Genomic DNA, 23,303 nt, shown 5'->3' with positions numbered 1-23,303 from the left:
AGAGCTGCTGCGGGGCTGGGGAGCCACTGGCTCTGCAGGGAACCAGACGCTTCCCTGGTGGCTGCCAGCCCGGTGCATCCCCCTCTGCCTTTGGGGTATCCCCGCTCTCAGCCTCATGGGGCTCTCGCAAACCTGGCTGGTAGCACCATGCTCAAAATGCACCAGTGGCGAGTGCAGCAAACAGCGTTCAAGGAAGGCACGTGGTCTTCCATTATCCAAACAACCTTATTTTTCTCCCATACGTGCACCTTCCAGCTCCACCAGGTAAATCTGCTCTGCATCTCTGAATCATTCATGGAGCAGCTCCAGCACCCGGTGCACTGGCTGCACCCGGCTGCTCGGAGGAAAACCGGTGTAACCCAGGTCTGTCACAATCCAAACAAAAAAGGAGGTCAAATTCAGGTTGCAGAGGCAACCCTAATTCTGGCGTTTCCAAACTTCGGAATGCTGCATTAGCAACATAGAAATAACGTCCTTCTAGCACTACTTAATGTTTAGTACAGTTTTATCAGTCTACAAGAGCACAAGTTATCCTCTTGCTGAGTTTAGCATTTATAATTTCAAAACTGATGAACTGATATGCTTTCGACTGGGCTTCACTTTAAAGCACTGCCTTCTTCGATCTTGGCGAGATGTGTGTTTCATTGAGAGCCCCATGGCTCCCTGGCCACCATGCACCAGGATGCAGTGCTTGGCGTGCTCCCAGCAGCTTGGGGCGAGCCCTGCTTGTCCTTTGCTTTGGGTGTCTCCAAGTGGGCTTGGTCTTCAGGGAGTTTAAAATCTGAGAGCTGGCAAGGAAGGGGAAAGAGTTCTTTGAAGACTAGGTGGGTAAGTTTGTGCAGTTTGTCACGGGATGACAGAAAAGGGCCATTGCTGGTATTAAACCTGGCAGGGATCCTTAGAGTCCTCTTGGATCTTGAACCTTTTTTTGAAAATGGGAATATACTTCTGCTCTGTGAAGTGTGGGAGAGATGGAGAGTTTACCTTGGAAATATTTCTCAGAAATAACCAAGTAGTTCTGAATTAAATCTTCAATACATTCACCCCGGCTGATGTGTTTGCCAAGAAGAATGGGGGTCTGATCAGTTAACTCTTGGTAAATTTATATGCAACTGAAAATGAGGGTTTCTAGTCAGATGTTTCAGACAATGTTGTGCAGGAAAGGGCCTGTTGTCCCTGGCAGGGCTGGGGTGCTGCGTGCAGCTCGGGCAGACCCGGCTGCGGGCTGATCCCAAGTGCCTGGTACAAACAAAGGAAAACTTCCTGATGCGTTTCTTCCTTTTAAGAGAAACAAAACCAACAGGCCTCCTAGGAAATAAGGTGCAGAAGGTCAGGTTAATGAAGCAAGACTGCACTGCTAAGTGTTGAAACGTTAAAATATGCAAAACTTAACCTCAGGTGCACAGCTCTGACTCTGCCCCCTTGTGCATATTCATTAAAATACAGTCTCTAATTGCATGTCGTAAGTTGTCTGAGCTGCATGTGTCCTTAGGTACAGAAGTGAGAGTTCTGTTGTACTGTTTGCTGCGGTGCTGTGGGTGGGTTGTTGGATGCCAGGGTGAAGGCTGCTGCTCTATTCACATACAGCGCCTGCACTAAACTCACCTGCTGCTTAATCCTGGTTAAAGCCACACAGAAGTGTATGGGATCCCAGTGGTCTCTCTGCTCCTCTGTAAGAGCTCAGATGAGCTCTTTGCCTTGCCCTGCATCTCGATGCAGCTGGAAGGGGTGAATTCGTACAGTGTTTCAGAAGAAATCCTCTGGATGCTGCAGGAGGGTGCTGTGGGCTTGCACCTCTTTGCTGCTGCCCACGAGTGGAGTTTTATCTGTGCAAGACACAGTGACCCGGTGGACAGTCGCTCTTAGCTGCCTGTAGCTGCGGAGCTCTGTTGGTCAGTGCTGGCTGGGCTTTATCCCGGTGTGTGTCCCTCAGCTGTCCCTGTAAAGGGCTGAGAAATTAAAGCTCCAGCAGCATCTCTTGCAGGTGATACCTCTAACCACCTGGGGGGCTCACCATGAAGAGGCTTTTCCTCAAGTTCAGAAGTTACGGTAGCTGCTGGTATCTGGAGAGTCATGCTGAAAATGAGAACAGGAACACCTACCACATGAGACGTGGTGTTGCCTCGCAGGAGTGCCTGGGTGAGACATTCCTCAGAGCAGATGGGATCGCTGTATGATGGGTCTCTGGCTTCCCCAGCTGGTGTGGGAACAGTGGTAAGAGGGTTAATGGTGCTGGCATGTTGGTATTAAGGGTGGGGCCCCATCCTGATTAACTTCAGACCAGGTGTTGATTAAAGCAGATTGTATGAATTCCAACCAGAGCTGGAGGTGACTTACTTGTTTCTGAGGAAAGATTTTTAGGTGTCTAATTCTGGTTAGTTGAGGCACAGGGGGCGACTGCCCCACAGCAGTGTCCATTCTGCTGAGGTACAGCAACACTTTAGTTCTGGAATCAGTGATGGAGATGTTTGCTTTAAAAAAGTGTATTGATAAAACGTCTGTCTGGAAAAAAGGTGTAAAAGCCCATTTTCCGCCTTATGTACATTGAATACCTCGCCTTGGCAGTGTCATGGCAAGGTGCTTGGATTCAGTTGAAGGTTCAGGTGCCCAACACCTGGTGCTGAGCTTGAACTTAATTGTCTGCTGAGGAGCTCCCCTGGAGCTGGGTTTTAGGGCTGGAGGAGGTGAGATTAAACATGCTTTTTCTTCCAAGGTGACAGTGCAAACAAAACGCTCCTAGGAAAGAGTTAATATTGGTCTGTCTGCAGATGTCCTGATGGAGTGAAGGCAAGCAATGATATTTTATATCATTTTGATATCCGGTCTAAATTAGGCCTGAGGGAAAGACTGTGGCCTATTTAACCCAGCATCTGTCAGTTATCATTATTTTCAGCCAACTTTAGTAGTTTCAAGTATAAAATTTATATCTGGGGGGAGAAGAGGAAAAGAGGCTAGTAGAAGCTGGATTTGGCTACCTCAGCTTTTGTTGAAATAGTTTGCAGTGGCCTTCTAGGACTTGTTGTGTGACATAACAAACAAATCAGTGGAGATGGCACTGTGGGTGGAACTGGGTGTATGGTCACCAACCGGGAGCTGTGTGGAGGGTGGCACGAGGAAGACAAAGGGAGGATGTTAGTGAGGTTTTTGGGGATTAGTCTTGCGCCTGGATAGTGTTTGGTTAATTGCGTTGCAAGAAAAACTGGAATTTGATTGTGAAATTTGATGACGATATAACCACCTGAACTTGGGCTTGCTGGTTACCAGGGAACAGGCGTTTCCATGCTGTCCCTGTGTCGTGTGCGGTGTGTGCAGCACGCGGAGGGGACTGTCCTGCTCTGCGGGTGCCGCTGCCTGCGGTCAGGCAGCTGAGCCATTTTTTTACCTGCTGTCATCTGAAACCAAGCAGAAACCCTGAACTCCTGATGACTGACTAATGCAATTGCCCTTTTATTTCCTGATACTTCCTTGAGAAGCAGAGGGACTCCCAAGCCTAACCTGTAATAAATCCTTGCTCAGGTGCAGAAAATGGAAATTTCAGTGGCCACGGAGAAACTCAAACCTCATCCTTCCCAGCAGCCTTCTCCGTGTGGCCACGGTGTGGTAGGTGCTGGGTTTTTTACACATTAGGATGTACTGGGTGGATTTTGTTGAGGCAGAGGCCAGAACTTCACACCTGCGGTGTGGCAGCACCTTGCAGTGCTGCTTCTCGCAGCAGCTCAGAGTAGAACTAGAGAATTAGTGTCCACAGTGCTGCCTTGGTCACCGAGCTGAGATTTGCAGATTGTGTCAAGTGGTGCTCGTCCCTCCAACTGGTGTCAAACAAAAATGATTTTACATTCTCTGGAAGTTAAACCATTGTCCAATGAGAAGGAGCTCCCCTGGTCCTGTGATTTGGGTTAAATCAACCTCTTCCCAGCATGTGGTGGAGGAGCTCCTCTGGTGTCCTGGCGTTCAGGAGTGCCATGCCGGGCTGTGCCACCTTCCCCCAGGAGCCACCCGAAAGGGTCAGTGGGGCAGGTGTGACCAGTGGTGGGTTTGCTGGCCCAGCACGCTGCCCGCTCCAGGGTTTCGAGGTGTGCCCATCCTGTCCTGACGAAACCTGCCGCGGTGCCGTGTTGTGTAACGCTCTTGTGTAAGCTGAGCAGGGGCGGGCACCAGGGTTTCGGCACCCGAGCCACACTCCCTGTCCTGCTCCCTGTGCTTCCCCACCTGCAGCTGTCCCGAGGTTCCCCAGCTGCTGTCCTGGCCACATACGTCGTGATGGTGGCTCCTGGAGCTGCTGCTCAGTCACCTGTTGGTGGGAGGGGTGTCTTTTGGCTGGGGATGTGCGGCACACATGGCCAACTCCTCCTGTGTTTAGCAGCACCTTATCCAGGGATGACAGTAGATGTGGTAGGGGCTGGTTTGTCTTTGCAGGATGTGAAGCTGCCAGTGTTTCTGGACATTAATGAGAGTGGCTCTGCAGGAGCCTCCTTGTTGGGGCAGCGCTGCCTTGCTCTGCCCTGCTCCCTGCTGACATTGCCACGGGCACCGCGCTGCCTGTTACAGAGCGGTCTGGCAGAGGGAGCGCCAGGTCTGCCCCAGCACCGGCTCCTCAAAGGGCTGCTCAAAACGAGCTCAGAGGGGAAGCGCATCCCCCTGCCCACGATCACGCTGCGGTGGCACCGGCGCGGTCTGGGACATGGCGAGCAGGCTCTGAATGTCAGCGCATTGTTCATCGCCAGATACGTGTCATGTTGCATTAGCTCAGGCCGACAGCTACCGGTGGGAAAATATTTCTGCGCGTTCCTCGGAGTGCCCCCACCTCCTACAGGCAAGGACTTGTGCAAAACCCTGCCCAGCCGTACTGGGGAAGCAGTGAGACCATCTGGTGCCCGCGTACGTGGAAAGTCATCCGAATGGTGTGTGCAAAGGGCAAGCGCCTGTGCTGGTAGCACATTCGTGGCAAAGTGTCTGGCTGTTTAGAAGACAAAGCTCAGTTTTATTTCTTGGTAGCCTCTGCTTGGGGAGAGGAGGTGGGGTTAGCGTGACTTATTTGGTGAAATGCAGCGTGCCCAGAGCGAAGGCAGCAGCTGGGAGCTGAGGAGCCCTCTGGTTCCTGCGGGGATCAGAAGCTGGAAGCGTGCAGGGTGTTCACGAGCAGTCAGAGCAGGACAGAGCTCTCTGTTCCCATGAGTGCGCTCAGCGCTGTGGCGTGAGGATGGAGCAGGGTCCTGCAGGAAGGACACGGGCTCACCCACACAGAGGGACTGCGGCCCACGTGCGGAGCCCCGGGGGTTTGCAGGGTTGAGAGGCTTTTGGTGGTGCCCTGTGTGATCCTGCTCTACGGGCTGGGACTCCAGTTCTCATGCCCTTGTCTGCAGAAGCAGCTCTTGGTGGGTTGAGCTCATTCTGTAATGAGCCAGGCGGGTGGCAGCGCGGTGCTGAGCTGGCAGAGCCGCAGCCCCTGCAGCGGGACCTCCCTGCGGGCGTTTGTCTCTCTGGTTCCAGGGCTCTTCTGAGCCAGGTCCGGCACTGGTTACAAGGTGCTGCTGGTGCAGCCGGAGCTGCCAGAAGCGAGTGGCACAGGGAGCGTGTGGTTCAGCACCAGCCCCTGGGCCTCCCAGTGCCCCGGCAGCTCCCGCGGTTCCTGGCGAAGGCTCCTCCGAGCTCTGGCCCACAGGTTCCCGTGCCCGAGCTGCCCCGGCCCTGCCCGGTGCTGCCATCAGGGCACTGCCGGGCTCATTATTTTGTTACTCCAGCACCAGCTTCTCTGAGCCTCTCCCTGCTTATTCTCTTTCAATGTCAAAAAGGTGAGGAGGTCAAACGCTAATGCAGTATTTCTTTCCTTTCATAAAATGTACCTAGCAGATGAGGAGTGTCAACACCGATTTGTTTTTCAAGTGTTTCTGCAGGATTATTTTCTTGTTAAAAGTGACAAGGAGGTGCAGAACTGTCGGCCTTTAGCCAGGGATGTCATCTTGTCTTTGCGTAGGTGAATGGGCATGAGATGACAGAGCACTTTTTTGTGGGAAAGATGAAAAGTTGATCCCAATTTAATCATTTCCTTAAAAACCGAAAGGAGAATGTGCTCCTCGTATTTTTCTGGTCCTCAGTAATGAGGGGCTGGAGTGAGAAAGAGCTTGTTATGCTAGAGTTAGTGGATATTTGCAGAACTGCTTTCAGTACTGAAGTGAACGGCTGGAATGTGGTAATTCATCTATGGCCTTTGTAAATTTCGCTGCATCTTTTGACGGCAAAATCTGGCGATGGTTCTGGCAAAGGTGAGGTGCTCCCACCATGGTTGGCAGTACAGCCCTGGTGGGGAAACCCTCTGGGTTCCAGCTGCGCTCTCAGCACTTGCTCGGGAGCCTGGAGACCCATGGGGAGAAGCCGGGCAGTTGCTGCTGCTGCTCAGGCGCGGTTTTCGGCAGGTTCTGGAGGCAGGACAGGGTCACCAGGCTCTGCCACTGTGGCTGTGCCTTCAGAGCTTCCCTTTGCCCGTTCTGTTTCCAGGGTTTCCTGTAACTGTCAGAGGTGGCGATTAAAACTAGACAGCAGATGTGCCCAGGCCGAAGCTGTGCCATTGGGACACAGGTGAACCGGGAGCTTAGCTGGCATCACTGAAAGTGCTCTTCTCAATAAATTATCTTTTCAGATGGTCTGGCAGGTCAGTTTTGCCTCAATTTGGTCAGAGTAAGAAAAAGAAACAGACAGTTCTAAGAAGATTTCCACAGCAATACGTCTCAACACAGCCTGCATTTTTTCCTTTAGCAAAGCAAGGCCAGGGACTAGCAACCACATCTTACTTTTTTAGTAGGATGATGAAAATAACCTCCTGTGGCAGAGCCGAATGCTCCCAGACTCGGCAGCTTCGTGCAGATTCCAGAGTGCGGGGATAAGAGGTGCTCAGTGAAAACTTTCTCTTCTCTAATTTCTCTTTCCTCTTCAGAACTCGAGTTCTGTAGTGGAGATGCTGCTGGTACGAACAGAGAAGCAGAGAAGCTCTTCCAAAGCCCATCAGCTTCATGCTTTCGCACCGGCTTTGGAAACAGTGACCCGTTGGAGTGAAAGTTTCCCTGCTTTTTCTCAGCCCCGTGTGATGTGTGTGCAGACAGGTTGTAAAAATTGACTTTATTTTCTCGTCAGTTGTTAATACCTCATCATGAAGACTGCGCGGTTTCAGGACAGCCTTGCTGAAGCGTTTTAGCAGCGAGCCTGTTTGTTCAAGCTGGTAATAAACGGTTTCCTTACATGTAAGAGATGAAGCAAAGGTAGCTTTTGGAAGAGGGCCAGTTTGAAGCTGAGGTGGAATGCTTCTCCCCGAGCCTTTTACTTAAAAATGTGCTCGTAATCAAACAATTTAGCTCTTCATAGAGAAAAGAATGCTGGAAAAACAAGCAAGCTGGAGACAACGTATGAAATGATCCCTGTAGGGAGATGTCAGACAGCAAGAGCAGACAGAGCAGTGTGAAAGCGGGTGAATCAGTGTATTCTTTTGTCATTGCTCCAAGTCCAGAAATTCAACAACTTTGGAGAAAGTTGTAGTTAGAGGAGCAATAAAAAGGCAACTGACTCACATGGAAACAACATCAGTGGAATAAATCCATGCAAAAACAACGGGGGTGAGGCTCAGGCTGCTGCAAGGGAGGCTCTTTGGGAGAGGAGTTCAGTGTGCTCATACCTGTGGTGCTGGAAATGTGGGTATTCGAGCACCCAGGATGAGTTTGGCCTTGTCCAGAACTAAATTAGCAGAAGAAAATAATGTATATCCACCTTCCCGTGAGTCCTGGCTTCATTAACAGTGGTGTCATGCCTTGCTTTTAATAGTTTTTGTGATCTTGGGGCAAGGTATTTGAAAGCAAATCAAGATAATTCTTTAGTTTGCAGGAAAACAAAGCAAAACAACCCCCCAAAACCCCACCCAAATGTAAAAGCCCTGAAGTGACCTTGTATTCCAAGCGGCTGATGGTGTTTTCTGACAGGACCGGTGGCGGCACAGCCGGCGCTGTTGGTCGGTGCTGCCGCAGCGCACGCTCGGCCCGGTCGCCTCTGCGCGTGTACGGACTAGTCAGCGGGAAATGAGGAATTTCCGTTCTGCAGCTTGAACTGGAGCGCTGAGGTCGGATCCTGCCCCTCACGCCACAGTAAAGCCCACGTAACGCCAGGGTTTGGTGAGGGTTACACCAGTGAGAGCAGAATTGGGTTCCACGCCAGGTGTCTGGGAGGCTGTGACCTTCTGGGTCTGCTGGGGCATCATAAGTTAAACATGTTCTGATTAGCTTGCACTGTAAATCCAGCATTTTAATTCTTTCCATATGTAAGATTCAGTCTAATAAGCCAAAGTTTAAGACCATGCAATCTATTTGGAATAACCATATGGATTAGGAGTCAGACTGTGCTTTTCTGCTTCTTGTATTTATACTAATATAGAGACGTTTGCAAATGTGCATGTAGCTCATGCTGGTATCCATTTTTTATAAATATGACACCAAATGGCTTGCATTAAAATATTTGAAGAGCAGTAAAACTGTGAAAGTTTCTCTCTTGCACACAGACAGACACATCTGTGAAATGAGGCGTCTCCAGGCAGCACCATTCCTGTCCCCACCCTGGGCTCCTTGGTGGGGCTGGGGACCCTGTGAGGGTGCTGGGCCAGCTGGAGCCCCCCAGCTTGCTGCCAGCCTGATGCTCCTGACACCCGCGTCGTGGGCGCAGCAGCCCTCAGGGCAGGGGACAGGCTGGATCCAGATCTGGATCCAGATCCCTTCTGCAGTGGCTGGGGCTGAGCTGAGGAGCTGGTGGCCGTGGAGAGCCCAGGAGCCACCTGTGCCCTGGTGTCGGGAGGGGTTCCAGCTGGGGCTCACCCCCCCGCTGCCCTCCTGTGTGCGGGAGAGAGCTCTGGAGAGATGAGCTGGGAGCTGGAGATGTGCTCTGATACTGGGGCCTTTGCATTCGTTGAAGTCATTAGGGTTGACCGGTCTTTGCAGTTTCTTGTTTCTCCTGGGAAGATCACCTTCCTCCGGTCTTTCCCTTGTCTCACCAGTTTGATTCTTTCTCTTTACATTTTTCTGCCTTTCTCTTGATTTGAAATATTGAAAGAAAAATAGCGGCGCTCTGCTTCTGAAGCTTTGCTCTTGTGCTCTGTGGTGAACGTCCCTTGGGAGAGGGTCAAACAAGCCTATTTCCAATCATCTCTTCTCCCAGTACCCACCAGCGCTGGGTTGGTGGTGGGTGTATGGGCTCCCAGCAGCCTCCGGAGTCCCCTTTGCTGCTGGCTCCAGCTGGTCACCAGAAGCACCGACTGTCTCCCCGCTCCTCATAGTGTTTCTTGTGGGATGTGTTTGGGCTGAGGGCGGGAGCCTGTGCTGCTGGCTGTTCCCAGGGTACCAAAAGCATCTGGGCTGGGATTATAAAGCAGTCGACTTGTCATGGGAGCCAGAGTCGGGTCTGTGCGGGTGCTGGAAAGTGTTCCCGAGTGGGAGTTGCGCTCTGCCATCCGTCATTCGCGCAGTCGGAGAGGAGGGAGTCAGCGTGAGACATGGCAACTTCTTCCTCCCTGTCTCCAGCATTAATCTAAATGCCAAAACGCAGACCTTGTGGAATGCACAGGCTGCGGCGCGCACCAGCCTCTAGTTCCACACACCACGGCAGTGTCCACAGGTAGCGTTTCACACACACCCCGTGCTGTCACGCAGCTTCCAGGTTGATGCCACCAGCGTGGCTGGTTATCGGTGCCGTGTTGGGCTGTGTCGGGGAGCCGCTCACTGCCGAGGTGAGGAGAGAGCCCGGGGAAAGGGGAATGTGGAGACACTCCCGACACTGCACTGGAAATTGTTTATTGAAAGGAAAGGATCATATTACACTCAATTTTTGCTGAGTTTATCTTGGTTTTTATCAGATTACACACAGGATAACTCATCAATATTGTGATCCTGCTGACATATAAGTGAGCCACTGCATAATTCATGGCTGCTGCAGGGCTCCGGCAATGGGAGACACATATTTAATTAGACGTTTCACCATTCCGCTCTTCTGGAGCAGCCCCAGGGTAGCACCGCGGAGGTGGATGCTGTGGTGGCCCTGCCTGTCCCCAGCATCCCCGCTCAGTGTCAGGAGCACTATGTCCTGGCTTCATGGTGCAGCACTTTTCGGGGACACCGACCGTGCAGCCCTGGGGGTGCCAGACAGCAGAGCCCTGCAGAGCGCCCAGCCCTTGCTGTTCTTGGAGAGCCCTGGCGCTGAGAATGGGCTGTAGAGGCTGCCAGGGAAGAGCAGATTCCCCAAGCCATGCTGCCCTTGGGGTGGTTTATACCATCATTGTTGTACCACTGTTCCTAATCTCCTTCCCAGGACGAGGACCTGTGTTCGCAAGGGCTCAGTGTGACCCCCTCCCCAGCGCTGCCCTTTGTCTGGCCACGTTCAAGGCAGTGTGTGTGTCTCCCTTCCTATCACAGGCTGTTTGAAAATGTATCGGGGATAGGGAGAATTTTTTTCCATTTTTGTGGTGCTTCCCTCCATTAATTTTCTGGCTGTAGTACATTACTCATGGATAATTAAGAGTGAGCTATTAATACAACATTTAATATTCAAGTGCAGTGAAGAGGAGAGAACAATAAGTCAAGGAATCATATACTACAAGACGTTTTGGTTTAGTGATGAATTTTTTTTTTGCTGGCTTTGGCTATCAGAGCATAGTGCTGCTTCCATTTAAGTATGGTCCCGAGAACTTCATTTATTGATAGAATACAAATAGGACATTAAATCAAGGGAAGTGAATTTGAATTGCTGGCCATATATACAATTATGAATGGGATTGGCTACTTCTATCTAGTGTATCTTAAGTTAGGAGAATTGTGTTAGAGACCACTAAAGAGAGCTTAGAGTGTCTTAAAATTAATGAGATTGAAGTCTGTCTAGGAAAAAAAAATAATGCTAAAATGCAGCTTTTGCATTAGGGATGAAAAGAAATTGCTTTATAGAAGTGGTCATGCTTTGTCCAGATGGAGAAATGCGGGGCGGGTGGGCCGTGTACCAGCATCAAATAAACACGTCTCGGCCTCAAGTGCTGCTCTTTGCTCCGCCAACCTCCCACGCGGGATGGATTGGCTGTGGGAGAGTGGATAAGGAGGTATCACCGCGCCTGCCCGTGGCACAGCCCGTCACCGGCTTCCCAGCCTGCTCCTTCCCAGCTGCCGCTGGCTGCTCCGAGCGACCGGGCATCTGCAGAGCCCCCAGGGTGGTGTTTTGGGGTAACTGAAGACTATTCTCCTGTCTCCTAAAGGCTGTGGATTTGTGTGTCCCGTGTCTGCAGCGCGGTGCTTGCTGGGGTGGGTTCTCAGGCAGTCACTTTGCAGGGATGCGCTGGGGCGTTTCAGAGCAGCCACAGAGTGCATTGCATCCTCCTTGTGCCACAGGTCTGCCTGTGTTTGGGAGATGTGGAGGGAGGTTTTTATCTGTGAGCATCCCATCTGAAACACACGCTGGTGGTGGCAGCACGTGCCTGCCCCGAAACCTCCGCCCCCTGGGCCAAGGCTTGCCGGGGCTTTGGGCTGGAGATGCTGCCCACGGCAGAGCAGGGCAGTGAGACCCCCACGGTGGAATGGGGTGGCCGGACCCCCATGCTGGGCAGCCCTGGGGGCAGCCGGAGCACCAGCACCATGCTGGGAGGCAGCTCTGCCGCGCCGCACCAGCAGCTCTCCAGAGATGGCGCCTGTAAAGATGTCACTAGTCAAGCACATGTAAAGGTTGCCATTTACAAGCAAGTAATTGCAAGAGTTACCACACAGCTGTCTCCGCGACAGCGCAGGATATTGTTATTTATATCCCCACCGTTCGCACGCTGCTCGATCGCGTGTCCCTGCCCCCAGGCAGAGCAGCAGAGCCGCTGCCTGCAGCGAGCACCGGTGTGTCGCGGTGCCCTCGGCTGCTGCTTCCCTTGGCGAGAGGGCTCTGCCGCCGAGGAGCGGGTTTGTCCATAACTCGTGCACTGAGTTACATGGTTCAGATCTCGCACATTCTCATGTCCCAAAATGGGGCTTCCTCTGGCTGTGCCCGAGGTGCCCGAGCACACACACGTGCCTGCACAAGCACCACACGTATGTCACTACTTATGCGTTATTTGGTTTGAGCTGAATGATGGGTTGCTTACAGGTGGCCAAGGGTAAGTGTGCTTCTGACCGTTCCTCATGTGGGTTTTTTATAATTAATAATGATCCTGCTAATTGTGTCAGTTTTTTTTAAGGGTCTGTTTTCTCCTATAGGCGGGCTCCATGCTCCAGAATCCTAAATGCAAAGTCCCTAATCTCTGTAGGGAGAAAAAAAGACCAACTGTTCCCAACCATTCTGAAATAGGGAATGTAATTAAACATAGGCACTGTATTGATTACCAATTAAACAGCAACAAAACAAATTATTTACTAGTGTAATAAAAATGTTGTCATAGTGCTGACAGTATTTAGACACAAAGCCTTCCTGCATCCAGGGTGTGCACACATTTGTAAGTGTCCTATAAACAGCTGCCTTTGTCAATGAAGAACCTGAATTAGAGCTGCCTGTTGCAGAATTGCGTTTGCATCTTTGGACGTCAGAGTCTGCTCAGCAATTAGGAAACGGCCATTTCCAGCAGTGGCTGCTGACCCGTGGGTCCAGCACAGGAGCCGTGGTGAATGGGCTTGGGGACGCTGGGGGAGCAGCAGTTCCCAGTCTGCCAGCATGCAGAGGGGACCAAAGGGTTGGCTGGGAACAGGAGTTGTCTTTCACCACTGGTTTTGTACTGGGCTCACTTGGCTGTTCACTGGTGGAGGGACTTGCTCAGCTTCAGCGTGAGAGAGACTGAAAAAATACCGCTAACCCTAACGGGAGGTTCCGCTCTGTGCCTTGGGAGTGCTGCGCAGCTGCTGTGGCGTTCGTGACTTGGGGACACGCGTGTGGTCGTGGTGCAAAGCAGCGTCACTTTGTGTGGCTTCCCCGTTTCTGTGGGCTGGAGCAGAGCGAGTGTGTGTGCACGAGTGTGCAAGCGTGGAGCTGAGAGCAGGCATCTGGGGAAGGGCAAGGCTTCAGCAAACGTTTCCTTACCAAAACAGCCCTGACCTTTGCAGGGCCGGAGCTGTCTGATGCAACCGGCTGAACCTTACCAGACGCCAGCTCCAACCTGAAATGCTCCACAGCAAAATTGATGGCCACTGTATTGTCCCCGGTGTTTACAGCCAGTGCTCACCCAGCCACTGCCAGAGGATGGAGAGAGGGGTCTAAAAGACTGAAGTGGGAGCTGCAGTCTGTTTTTCTCACACATAGCCTGGATCGGTGTTGGCTGGTGCCCATGGGTGCTGTGCCATAGACAGCCATGCACCTCGGCCCTGCCGTTCGGGGAGCCGCGGGGGCCGATGAGGGGCAAAGGTGCTGCTGTGGACAGATGCATTCATTTTGACCGTAGACAGGAGAGTCAGCTTTTCCATGCTGGGAACTCAAACCCAGTTCATCAGAACCAAGCATGAGTTTATTTGTCGGCACCTACGGCGCATGGGCGGGAGGCACCGCGCTCTGGGGATCGGCGCCGAGAGGGGTCGTCGCTGCCTGGCGCTGCGGCAAACCAGCTGCTGGATACAGAGATGCTGTTGTTTCTGTGTCCTGCGGTGAATAAAATTAAACAACTCTTTATTTCTGAATGACAGCCCAGGGACTGCACTTCTGCTCTGGCTCGGTGTGAAGTGGCTTCATCCCTGCACGGGTCCTCTGGGGCCTGAAGCCCTCGATTCATTAGTTGTCAGGCTTGTAGGTGGATTCTGCATTAGGCCTTTAATTTAGTGTATTGCCATGGGCTACTGACCACATGACACGGCTCAAATGTGAGCAAATCTAACGAGGATCCAGGACTGCTCTTTAATTTGGTGAGAATAACAGGGTGAGCAGGGGCCCGGAGAGTGTTAATCATGAAGGAAAACTGGCTGGAACCAGGTCAGATGGTGCTCGGTGCAATGTGATGGAGAGGGAGCGTGGAGGCTGAGCAGGGAGCCCCCGTATCCCGTGGGGTGGCCGGGGTCCTGGCAGGCCTGGCCGTCCCCTCGCGTCCTTGGTGACCGTGGGGAGGGGAAGGTGACGCTCCCTGGCTGTGGAAGTGCCGGGCGTCTGCTGTCCTGGCGGGGGGCAGCAGCAGAGGCCAGTCCCAGCTGCCACCCACCCACGCCATGGTCCCGTGTGGAGCCCCTTGCTCCTCGCCTTGAGCAGTGTCCAGTCCCCACGGTTAGATTTGTTTTGTACAATAAACAAATTCACGCTGCTCTCCTGCTGGCTGTTCCTGGATGGGGCCAGCTCCCTTCGGCATGCAGCGCGCAGATTTATTGCGTTATATTGGAGCGGTGCCTGAGCTTGGCTGGTTTCTTTAAATCTTCCTTTTTGGAGAGGGGTGGGCTTTGGGAGAGGGGGCACAGAAACCCTCTGTAGTAATTCCTGTTGACTGCAGTGACCAGCGAGGCAGAACTGATCAACTGCAGGGTTCCCTGCTGCTCAACTCTGCCAACAAAGTGCTTACATCTGCTTTTGCACTAATGGGAACTTTATGGACTAGCGTGTCCCCCCCGAGGAACAAATTCCAATGAGGTCAGAATCCAGAAAGTTGCCACTTGACACCGGCTGTGAAGCCCTGAGCCAGCCGGAGGAGGCCAGTTTGCACCAAGGACCTTCTGGGGCAGGAGATTGAACGCTATTGCGTGCAACTGATAGCCTAAGGCCTCCCGCACGCCGCGGCTGCCGCCCCCTGCTCGGCCTGGGGACCCTGGAGCCGCGCGAGGACACCGTGTGGAGCCAGGCACGGGGTCCTGGCACTGAGCGAACGGGGAGCTGTGACGAGAGGTGGGAAACTCTAGGCCCTGTTCGCCATTAGCGTGGCCTTACTTGTGCCACGGCAATGATGTGATCAGTGTGCACAGATGCTTAATACAGATATGGAGCTGCTGGCGTGGGCAGCCAAGCCAACGTGTTGTGGCTGAGCAGAGCTGGCAGGGCACGGCACTGCTGAGCTGCTGGCATAGCCTGACTCACCAGCTCCAGCTTTGCTGTGGCAAAGTCCTGTGCCAGATCTCCACAATATGGGACTGGGGGCTGGCGCCGAACCTGCTGGTCCTTGGAAAGCTGCCGCAACCTCACCCTGCTGAGCAGCCCCTGGTCTTGGGCAGAAGAGACAGGTCCCCTCTCCAGTGTGAGCATTTTGAAGGTTGGGAAGGGGATATCCTTGCAGAGCCTTTCTGTTGTCCTTGCACAAGCTCATCATCCTCCGGTGGCTCTGCCCTGTGCTGCTCCTCGCACCTCTGCCCGATGTTGTGCTGGAGTGCTGGACTGTGCGGCTGCTGCGGGGCGGTGAGCTGCCAGGAGCATCCCCAGAGCATGGCATCTCATCTCCATCCTTCGCCTTGCTCAGAGCTCTGTCTGGTTTTAGCTCTGAAAGAAAGCCTGCCCTGTCCCCAGGTCCCCGTGGCACAGGGACAGCTGGGATGAAAGCACCAGGGTGCAATAGCGCAGGAGGACCAGAGGTGGATGATGGGGAATGAAGGAGGCTGTGAAGGGGATGGCAGCGGCAGGTGGGGGGCTGTCCGCTCCCTGGGGAGATGCTCCCACCACCCAGCGTGGGGCTGCGTGTCCTGTGCCGAGCACACCCGCACACAGAGCACCGCACTCTGCACCCCGGCTGTGGGAGGGGGGGGCAGCTCCCGCTTTTTGTCACTGGGGATGTGACCAAGGTGTCGCAACCAGCGGGAAGGGGCTCCTGTCCCTGCCCGGTGCTGCCGGCTGCTTCCAGTGGCCAAACACCGGCTGTGCCGGCCTGGCTCCCGTCTCCTCCCCGCTGTGGTTTGCCACAACCGCGGCCTCTAAGCAAACTGAAAGGCGATTTCAGAACAGGCAGCGGTGAATGAATTCTGTTTTTCTCAAGCATTTAGTGTTGCTTTCAGTTTGCTTTGATGATGTCTTCTCACAACTAGTGTAAACAGACTGCGCAACGGGGAGCACTCACATGTGTACAAGAAGCTGCACATGAAAGACAGAGGCATCTTGAAAGCTGTAATAACGCTCTGAGTGCCAGTTAAAGGATTTGTCACTAAGAGCACTTTACAGATAGAAAGAACTTATTAACTAGTGTGACTAACAGCTTGCAAGGTTTAATTGATGTGTATTTGTTGTCCTTTTATATCTCTCCCCCTCGTCTTCCTCTTGGCACTGACTCCAGCAGTTGCTGGTGCAGGAGTAGCAGCCTCTGCGCTGCCTGAATCAGTACCAGGAATAAAAGCAAGGCCGGTCCCTTCCCGAGTGTCCCCGGCCCTGGGCTGCGGCTGGGGCTGCAGTGGACCCAGGAGCTCGGCCCTGCTGTCCGGTTCCCCCCTTAGGAACTGAGTCTGAGCTTCTTTTCTTGCTCTGGATTCTGTTATTCCTCCCTAAGTGATGCTGAGTTTTTGAAGATAAAGCTTTTCAATGCATGAATAGTATGGATAATTAATGTTTCTGCCAGACAGACTACTCATTGCAAGATTGATTGACTATTAAGGTCATAACGCAGTAGCCACCCACACGAAACAAACAGGCTAATGTTAGACTTCAGCTTAAGCCGAGAGTTGGTCAGCTGTCCACGGTCACAGTGGGGGCTTCCAGTCATCTGTCAACAAGTGATTGATTGATGTGGACACCTTCCAATCTTATTCTGATTATTCTCAGCAGCTTGCCTGGTGGCCATTTTTCAGGAGTTGGCAGCACTCAGACCTCCAAGACTCAATGCGATGACTGCATGGGGGTTAACCCTTTCCTTTGATCCGAAATGTCTTTGTTATGGGCAACAACAGCAGCACACGAGGGGAGGATTGTGTTTGTGAGCCCTGATTACAGAATACACTGGGAAACTCCCTGAGATCACAGGCGAGAGTGATGCTTTGACTTTCAGACATTTCTAATTGACTTGGCCCCAGTAAAGCTGTGAGTGGGGATCTGCGGAGAATCCATCTGGAGCAGAGCAGATCCAGCTTTCTGACCGGCTTCTCTGTCACGCTGTCTTTTGTGGGCAGTTCAATGTGCCACAGTGTAAACCGTGTGCATCAGGGTCCCAGCAGCAGGAAGGCAAACTCTAATATTAAACTCAGGTAGGAGAGGGTTTGGTATTCAGAGGGAAAAAAAAATATATCTCTGTAGTAGCCTGTGTACATGTTATACTTGGTGTGTGCACACACACATGCCAGTGGAAAAGTGAAATCATAAGTACATATGCTACCTAGTGTATGTTTACGATATATAAATATGTTCTAGAGTTCTTTTGGTTGCAGGCGTGTATGGCAGGTTTCCATTTTCTTGTATGTTTTGAGCAGTTTTAGTTTAACTGTTTTGGAGGGCCCTGACACCTGGCTTCCCCTTCCCATACACTTTCCATCCATGGTTTTAGCATTCATGACATACCCTGAAAAGCCCACTGTGGAGAAACGTCAGGAGCGCTTTCTCCTCCAAGAGCTGGAACTCTATGTAACTCAAGTGCATCACTGTGTTTTTCTGGTGTAGTCCAAGTGCTGTAACGTAGCTGAGCTGGCACAGAGCTGTTGTGCACAAGGTTGTGACAGGAGAGCTGTGCTAACCTGCCCTGGGTGCTGGTGTGGTGCCATGCACGCCTCGGGATCCCCGCACAGGCCCTGGCAATGGGCTCATTTGATACTTTTCCTGTGGAAGATGCTGCAGGAGGCCCCAATCCAGGCCCCTGTGCATCAGCCTCTCTCCTGACCCAGCCAGGACAGGGTCTGAAGCCAAATGGAGCTGCTGCGAGCTGGGCTTCTGTAACCACGGCTGAACTTTGCTGATCTCATCTGCTCTCCATCTCTTGCAGGTGGTGGTCTGTCCCAGAGCCACGCAGACACCCCTTTGGCAAGTGTCCCCATGCAGCACCTTGCTGCTGACTGTCACCAGGACTCCAAGGAGCATCTGCTGCAGCACAGCTGGGCACGTCCCCCTGCAGAGCTGTGGCACTGGGCTGGCTCCCTGGCAGCCACGCTGGCCTGCACCTGAGCCAGCACCTGAGCCAGCACCGTGCCCGATGGCGGGACACCTGGTAGTCTCCCCATGGAGGGCAGGATGGACACACATTTCATCCAGACTTTGCCCACAGGCAGGTGCACCATGGTTGTGCTGGTGGAGGGAGTGAGGTGGGGTGTATATAGGTTTGTAGGGATGTGCTGGGGGCTGGTTCTGCTTTGGGAGGGCTAGTTTTATTGCATGAATACCATTAGCTGGTTGCTTGCACGGTGACCTGTGGTTGTGTAAACTGAAACAGGACACTGAAATGCCACGTGCCCTCCGCCGAGTCTTTCCAGGGCACAGCAGAGCTACGTGAGAGCTCCAGCCCTCTCAACTAGGGCTCTGGGGGCTGTTGGTCTGAGTGCATGAAAAAGCTTTTGCAGCAGCACCATGGCCTCTCCCCTCTCCACTCTCATGCTTGTGTATTTGGTTCCTGCTTGGCTGGGCAGAGGGGGTCATGTCAGAAGAAGGCCTGCGACAGTAAGAAAACGAGTCTGCAAAAAGCAAGTGAGCTTGTCCATGGAGTTGTATCAAGAACTGGTCCCAGCAACGCATGGTCCCGGGGCCCTTGGCTGAGCTGGCAGAGTCAGTCAGGGTGGGTCCAGTGACGGCAAGGTGGCCTTGGTGTCCCTCTTGTGACATGCCACATGCTGTTCTTTGTCCTGGTGTCCCCTGCAGGTTGGCCATCACCCAGGCTGCCTGCACAGAGCTGTAGCGGCTCCGGGAGCCCAGCCCTGGTCCTCTGTCACAGCATGGTGCAGCACCGGGTGCGCTGGGCAGGACCTCCGCCACACCGAGCAAAGGCTGTGACAGCTGCCCAGCCGGCAGCCTGGCTGCTGCGGGCACGGGCTGGCAGGGAGCAGCCGCAGTGCTGCCTTCTGCACCAGCCTTGGTGTCCTGGTTGTGTGAGCCCAGCCAGCGTGGCCTCGGGGCTGCTCCTGAGGCCATGGTGGTATAATAACACTGATGAAAAGCTGATTAATCCTTGTAAGCGAGCTGCAATAGCTTCCCTCTAGAACTGAAGAGATTACCACTGATTTGTCATCCTGATTGTTTCAAGAGAGGTGCAATTAGTTGCTCTAATTTAGCTTCGCTTCTCACTGAGTGGCATGACAACTGGGATGTAATCAGTAGATCCGCACGCGATGGCAGCCACGGCCGGTGCAGCTGTGCCCGCCACCATTTCACGTGCAGAGAGTGGCCGCCAAAATGGTGGAGCATCACGTGTGTGGTGTGTTCGAGGGGCAAGGTCCCCGATGCCGCGTGGCCGTGGCTGCGGTGCTGAGCGGTGCAGCAGGCGGGTGCCTGGTTTTGCAGCTGCCACAGGAGGTGTCGGGGAGTGCTGCAGGGACAGGCACCCATGCTGGAACTGGGGCTTGGCCGGTCCCACGCCAGGACTGCGGTCTCGCAGGTACTGGTTGCTCAGGAGGCTCTTGGGAAGATGCAGCGAGTGCTCTCCTGAGACCCCCACGCAGGTGGTGGGTTGCAGTGGATGTGAGCATGACATTGCACTTAAGAATGGAAGGAAATTTTGGTTTTCTTACTCTGTGTCCCCCAGCTATCGTCCCTGTTCTTTGCCAGCTGCAATAAAATCAGTGCAGGTAGAGGAGAGGAGTGGGTATTTGCTTGAGGCTTCTCCCTTTCTGAGGACTGTCTTTACTTCAGAAAAGGTGTAAAGGCACTAAGGAAGGGGTTGTGGCCTGTCCCTCCAGCACGCTGCTGTGGGTCAGCAGCCAAGCTCCCTCTGGGCAGTGAGGAGGGAACACATGGTATTTCAAAATATGTCCATTTTCAGTGAAACAAATCACATAAAAATTCAATTCAAACTGAACAAAATAAAAATGCTTTAAAAACAAAACCTGCCCTTGGCTATTTCTTGGTTGAAGCTGTCTCTTTTTTTTTTCCCCGGGAAGGCATTTTGTTTTGAAGGGAGCTGGCTGTGGGTCTTGGCGGGGTGGCCGGGAGCAGCTCTGGGCACCAGCACCCCGGCCCCTGAGCCCCCAGCCAAGCACCGCGCAGCTGCTCGGCTCATGTTCCCCGGCGCTGCCTGTGTCACTGCAAGGTCGCGCTTCACCCGGCTCTGCAGCCTCGGCCGTCAGCTGTCGTCCCCCACGGGACTGGCAGCACAGGGGACCCGCGTGGTTGGCTCTGCGCGACAGCCCCCGCGTGGGGCACGGCGCAGTGCCACTTTGCTGTCTGAGGCACCGAGGCGAGCCGCTCCTGCCTGCTCTGCCCATCCCGTGTTCTCCTCGGCAGCGCCAGGGACCGTGGCTCAGCCCTCCCCAGCACACAACCATGGCCGCCTTGCCACCGCGGCCACTGCGCCGGTGTCAGTTGATCCGAAGGGCAGCTGGGGTCTCGGCGGTGCCAGCTGGGCCAGGCCAGACAAGTGCCATTGGCTGGGACATGTTCCCCGTGCCTCTCCTAGCTCAGGTCAAGGTTGGCCTCTGGACTGGCTGAGGGACCGTCTGGCACAGGCACCACCAGCAGGACATTTGCAAATGCTCCTCTCAGCTAAATATAAGCCCCAGTAGGAAGCCTACCTCTTGCTAGTTTTATGTTTCTTGCCTCTGCCTCTGTGCTTCTTAAACCTGGCGGCCGGCCCAGCTGTCTCTAACTCTAAGATGAAAATACCCTTGCAAATCCCACTCATAAAAATACCTGCTGTATTCCCAAAACATGCCTGAGATAGCTTCCAGAAAGGATGGGGAGCTAAAATAAGATGCATGAGCTCAGCGCCCCATTTTCCACTGGCCCCAGGGTTCCTGTCGCTGCAGCACACCGTGCTATGGACTGAAATGGAAGTGCTGCAGCACTGTGGTCCCCAAGCTGAAGGTAAATGAGCCGCCCTGTGAGTGGGAGCAGAAGGCTGCTGTGCCCTGGAAGGCCCACGCCAGGCTGGCAGTGCCACCACCCTGGGGATGGGGATGCAGACGCTCTGCTGCTGACACCAAACCCTCCCCATGCCACTCTGTGACGAACCTTTGGCAGTGGGGACTAAAGGGGGGACATGAATCCATCATACCTGCCTAAAGGCCACCTGGGAACCTGAATCTCATCCTTGTCCTCTTCTAAAATGCCCTGTTAGGGTCTGTGAATGTATCCCAGATCTTTTCATGTGCACGCTTTTTTTTTTTTTTTTCTCTCTCTTTAACAGCCCAGTGCTTCTATTTTGACGCCAGGACGTTTCCTGGATCAGACACAGATGTCCCCACAGTCACGTCCTGCCATTGTCTCTGCCCGGCTACTCCAAACTGCCCGCGGAGGTGGAGGCCGCTGTGCTGCGGGTTGTCCCTGGCTGCAGGCTGGGGTGCGGCGTGTCCCGGACCCGCTGCGGGCTGCAGGCTGGGGTGCGGCGTGTCCCGGACCCGCTGCGTGTGCCCGGCAGGCCGCTCCGCACTGCGCTGCTCCCCAGATCCTGGAGGGTTTTGTTCCCCATGGAAGATCCGCGGCCAGCACAGTGCAGAGCAAAGCCCTTTCAGGCTCACAACAATGATGCTAATGGGCCCCGGGTGGCCTTTGTGTCCCTGTGAGGCACTGCGGGGGTGACGGGGCAGTGTGGGACAGCATGGGGGTCGTGCAGCCCAGCACCCCTGTGATAACATTATTGCTGAGCGCTTTCGCGGATGCTCTGAGCTGAGCTCTATTTGTCTGGGCAAAAGCTGTCCCCTCTCTTTGGACAATTACTCCCTGAATCTCATTTAACACTGGGCTGGATGGCAATATTCAAAGTTAACCACTCCACTTGCATCGCCTTATATGTCAGCAAGTGCTACTTAATGATCTGTGAATGGAGGGAATGCTGGGAATGGGCCGGACCGCGTGTGAAATATCTATCCGGAGTCTATAAATAATGCAGCCTCTTTATGCTTTGCACAGTTCGGAGCTTCATGGGCGGAGCATCTCTCCACTATGACTGGAAGAGCCTGTAAGTGATTTGGGAATGAAACAAAGGAGATGAAATGCAAAGAGAGGGACCATTCAGTTTGTGAAATATCCTGCAAATGTGCGTCAGCTGGTTAGGGCCAGCACCCCACAGGCTGTGCCCACGTGTACCAGGACATGTCCCCGACACTGGCCCTGCACTAAATGATGGTAAAGACATGTTCTCACTGTACCCATTGCAATTGCCAAGTGAGCAGCAGCGTCCCCAGCTGTGTCAGCCCCGGATGGCGAGCGCTCCCTGACCTCGGCTGCTGCTGTGGCCGCGATTTCTGGCTTCCTCCCTTTTCCTGCTGAGGAAAAGACCTGGCAGCGGGGAAATAAAGGCGCGTTTCTGTTAGAGCGTGCGTCTGTCTGGTAGGTTTTCTAGGGCAACGTGTGGGTTTCCCTGCGTGTTTGGAAGCTGCCGGTTTTTGTTGGAAATGCCAGGCGGAGGCGGGCGGCATCGGCATTGCACAGCGTGGGTGTTCAGCAGCCTGCGCTGGACACACCGAGGTTGTCTTCTCCGAGACACGCTGACAGCCAAGAAAAACCAGGGCTGTCGCATGCAGACACGCAGAACGGTCCCTTTCCCTGGCGCTGGCCGTTCACCACCTGCCAGGAAAGACGACCTGCCCGTGCCGGGCTGGCACCGCTCCCAGCACCGGTGCCATGGCCGGCACCGCGCGGCTTCCTGGGTCCCCTCTGCCTGGGCAGGGAAGAATCGTGTGAATTTGATTAATTACGGGATACATTTCTGTCATAAACAAATATTGTCATTGCTCTGCATCTCTTGTGAAATTTACTGTATGCAGCGCTCATGATGACGTCTGTATAATTAATAACTGCGAAGCAGGACTAAGCCGGTGTTGCACCAGTGTGGCAATGATTAGGAAAAGCAGAGCCCGTCTCCGGCGCAGCCCCGGTGTTATCTGCCGCGGAGCAGGTGGAGCGGCCCCAGCGCGGGGCTCGCTGCCGGGCTGTGCCTGGCTTTTATTTTTAACACCCTGCTCCCAGGCGGTGACAAGCCTTCGCTAAGTGAGGTAATAGCCAATTGATTTTGTTCCGTTTTGCAGTGGGCAGTAATAAATCACACGGCTTGTCAGGGGGTGTTTCATGTTTTCAGTGAGAGTGTGCCAGCAATTAACCATCAGAAAGCTCTTGTGGCTCCGCTCTTGAAGACGTGGCTGCGGCCTGAAAGTCAGGAATGCGGGGCCCTCCACCACCAAAACAGAGCGGCTGTGGCAGAGATTTACTGGGAGGTTTTATTTCCAGGCTCAGAAATGGACAGAGAAGGGATTAATTGATTGATGGGCGGGAGGAGCAGCCGCCCCATTCAGGGGCACGGCCGCCTGCGAGGGGACACT

General features: G+C 53.6%; 1 protein-coding gene across 1 annotated transcript in view; it reads left to right on the top strand.

The window, feature by feature from the left end:
- Nucleotides 1-19,690, top strand: part of MN1 (MN1 proto-oncogene, transcriptional regulator) — a 91,937-nt gene extending 72,247 nt beyond the window's left edge. The window contains exon 2 of the mRNA XM_082065893.1: nucleotides 17,828-19,690. Within this exon, the coding sequence (XP_081922019.1) occupies nucleotides 17,828-18,006 (179 nt within the window). The 3' untranslated portion in view covers nucleotides 18,007-19,690. The remainder of the gene's footprint in view (nucleotides 1-17,827) is intronic.
- The last annotated feature ends 3,613 nt before the right edge of the window (nucleotides 19,691-23,303 follow it).

The sequence above is a fragment of the Streptopelia decaocto genome, assembly GCF_964273445.1.
Source record: "Streptopelia decaocto genome assembly, chromosome: 15".
In the NCBI taxonomy this organism is placed as follows: domain Eukaryota; kingdom Metazoa; phylum Chordata; class Aves; order Columbiformes; family Columbidae; genus Streptopelia; species Streptopelia decaocto.
Note: the sequence above shows the minus strand (reverse complement) of the source record. Positions and strands in the feature narration are given on the sequence as shown.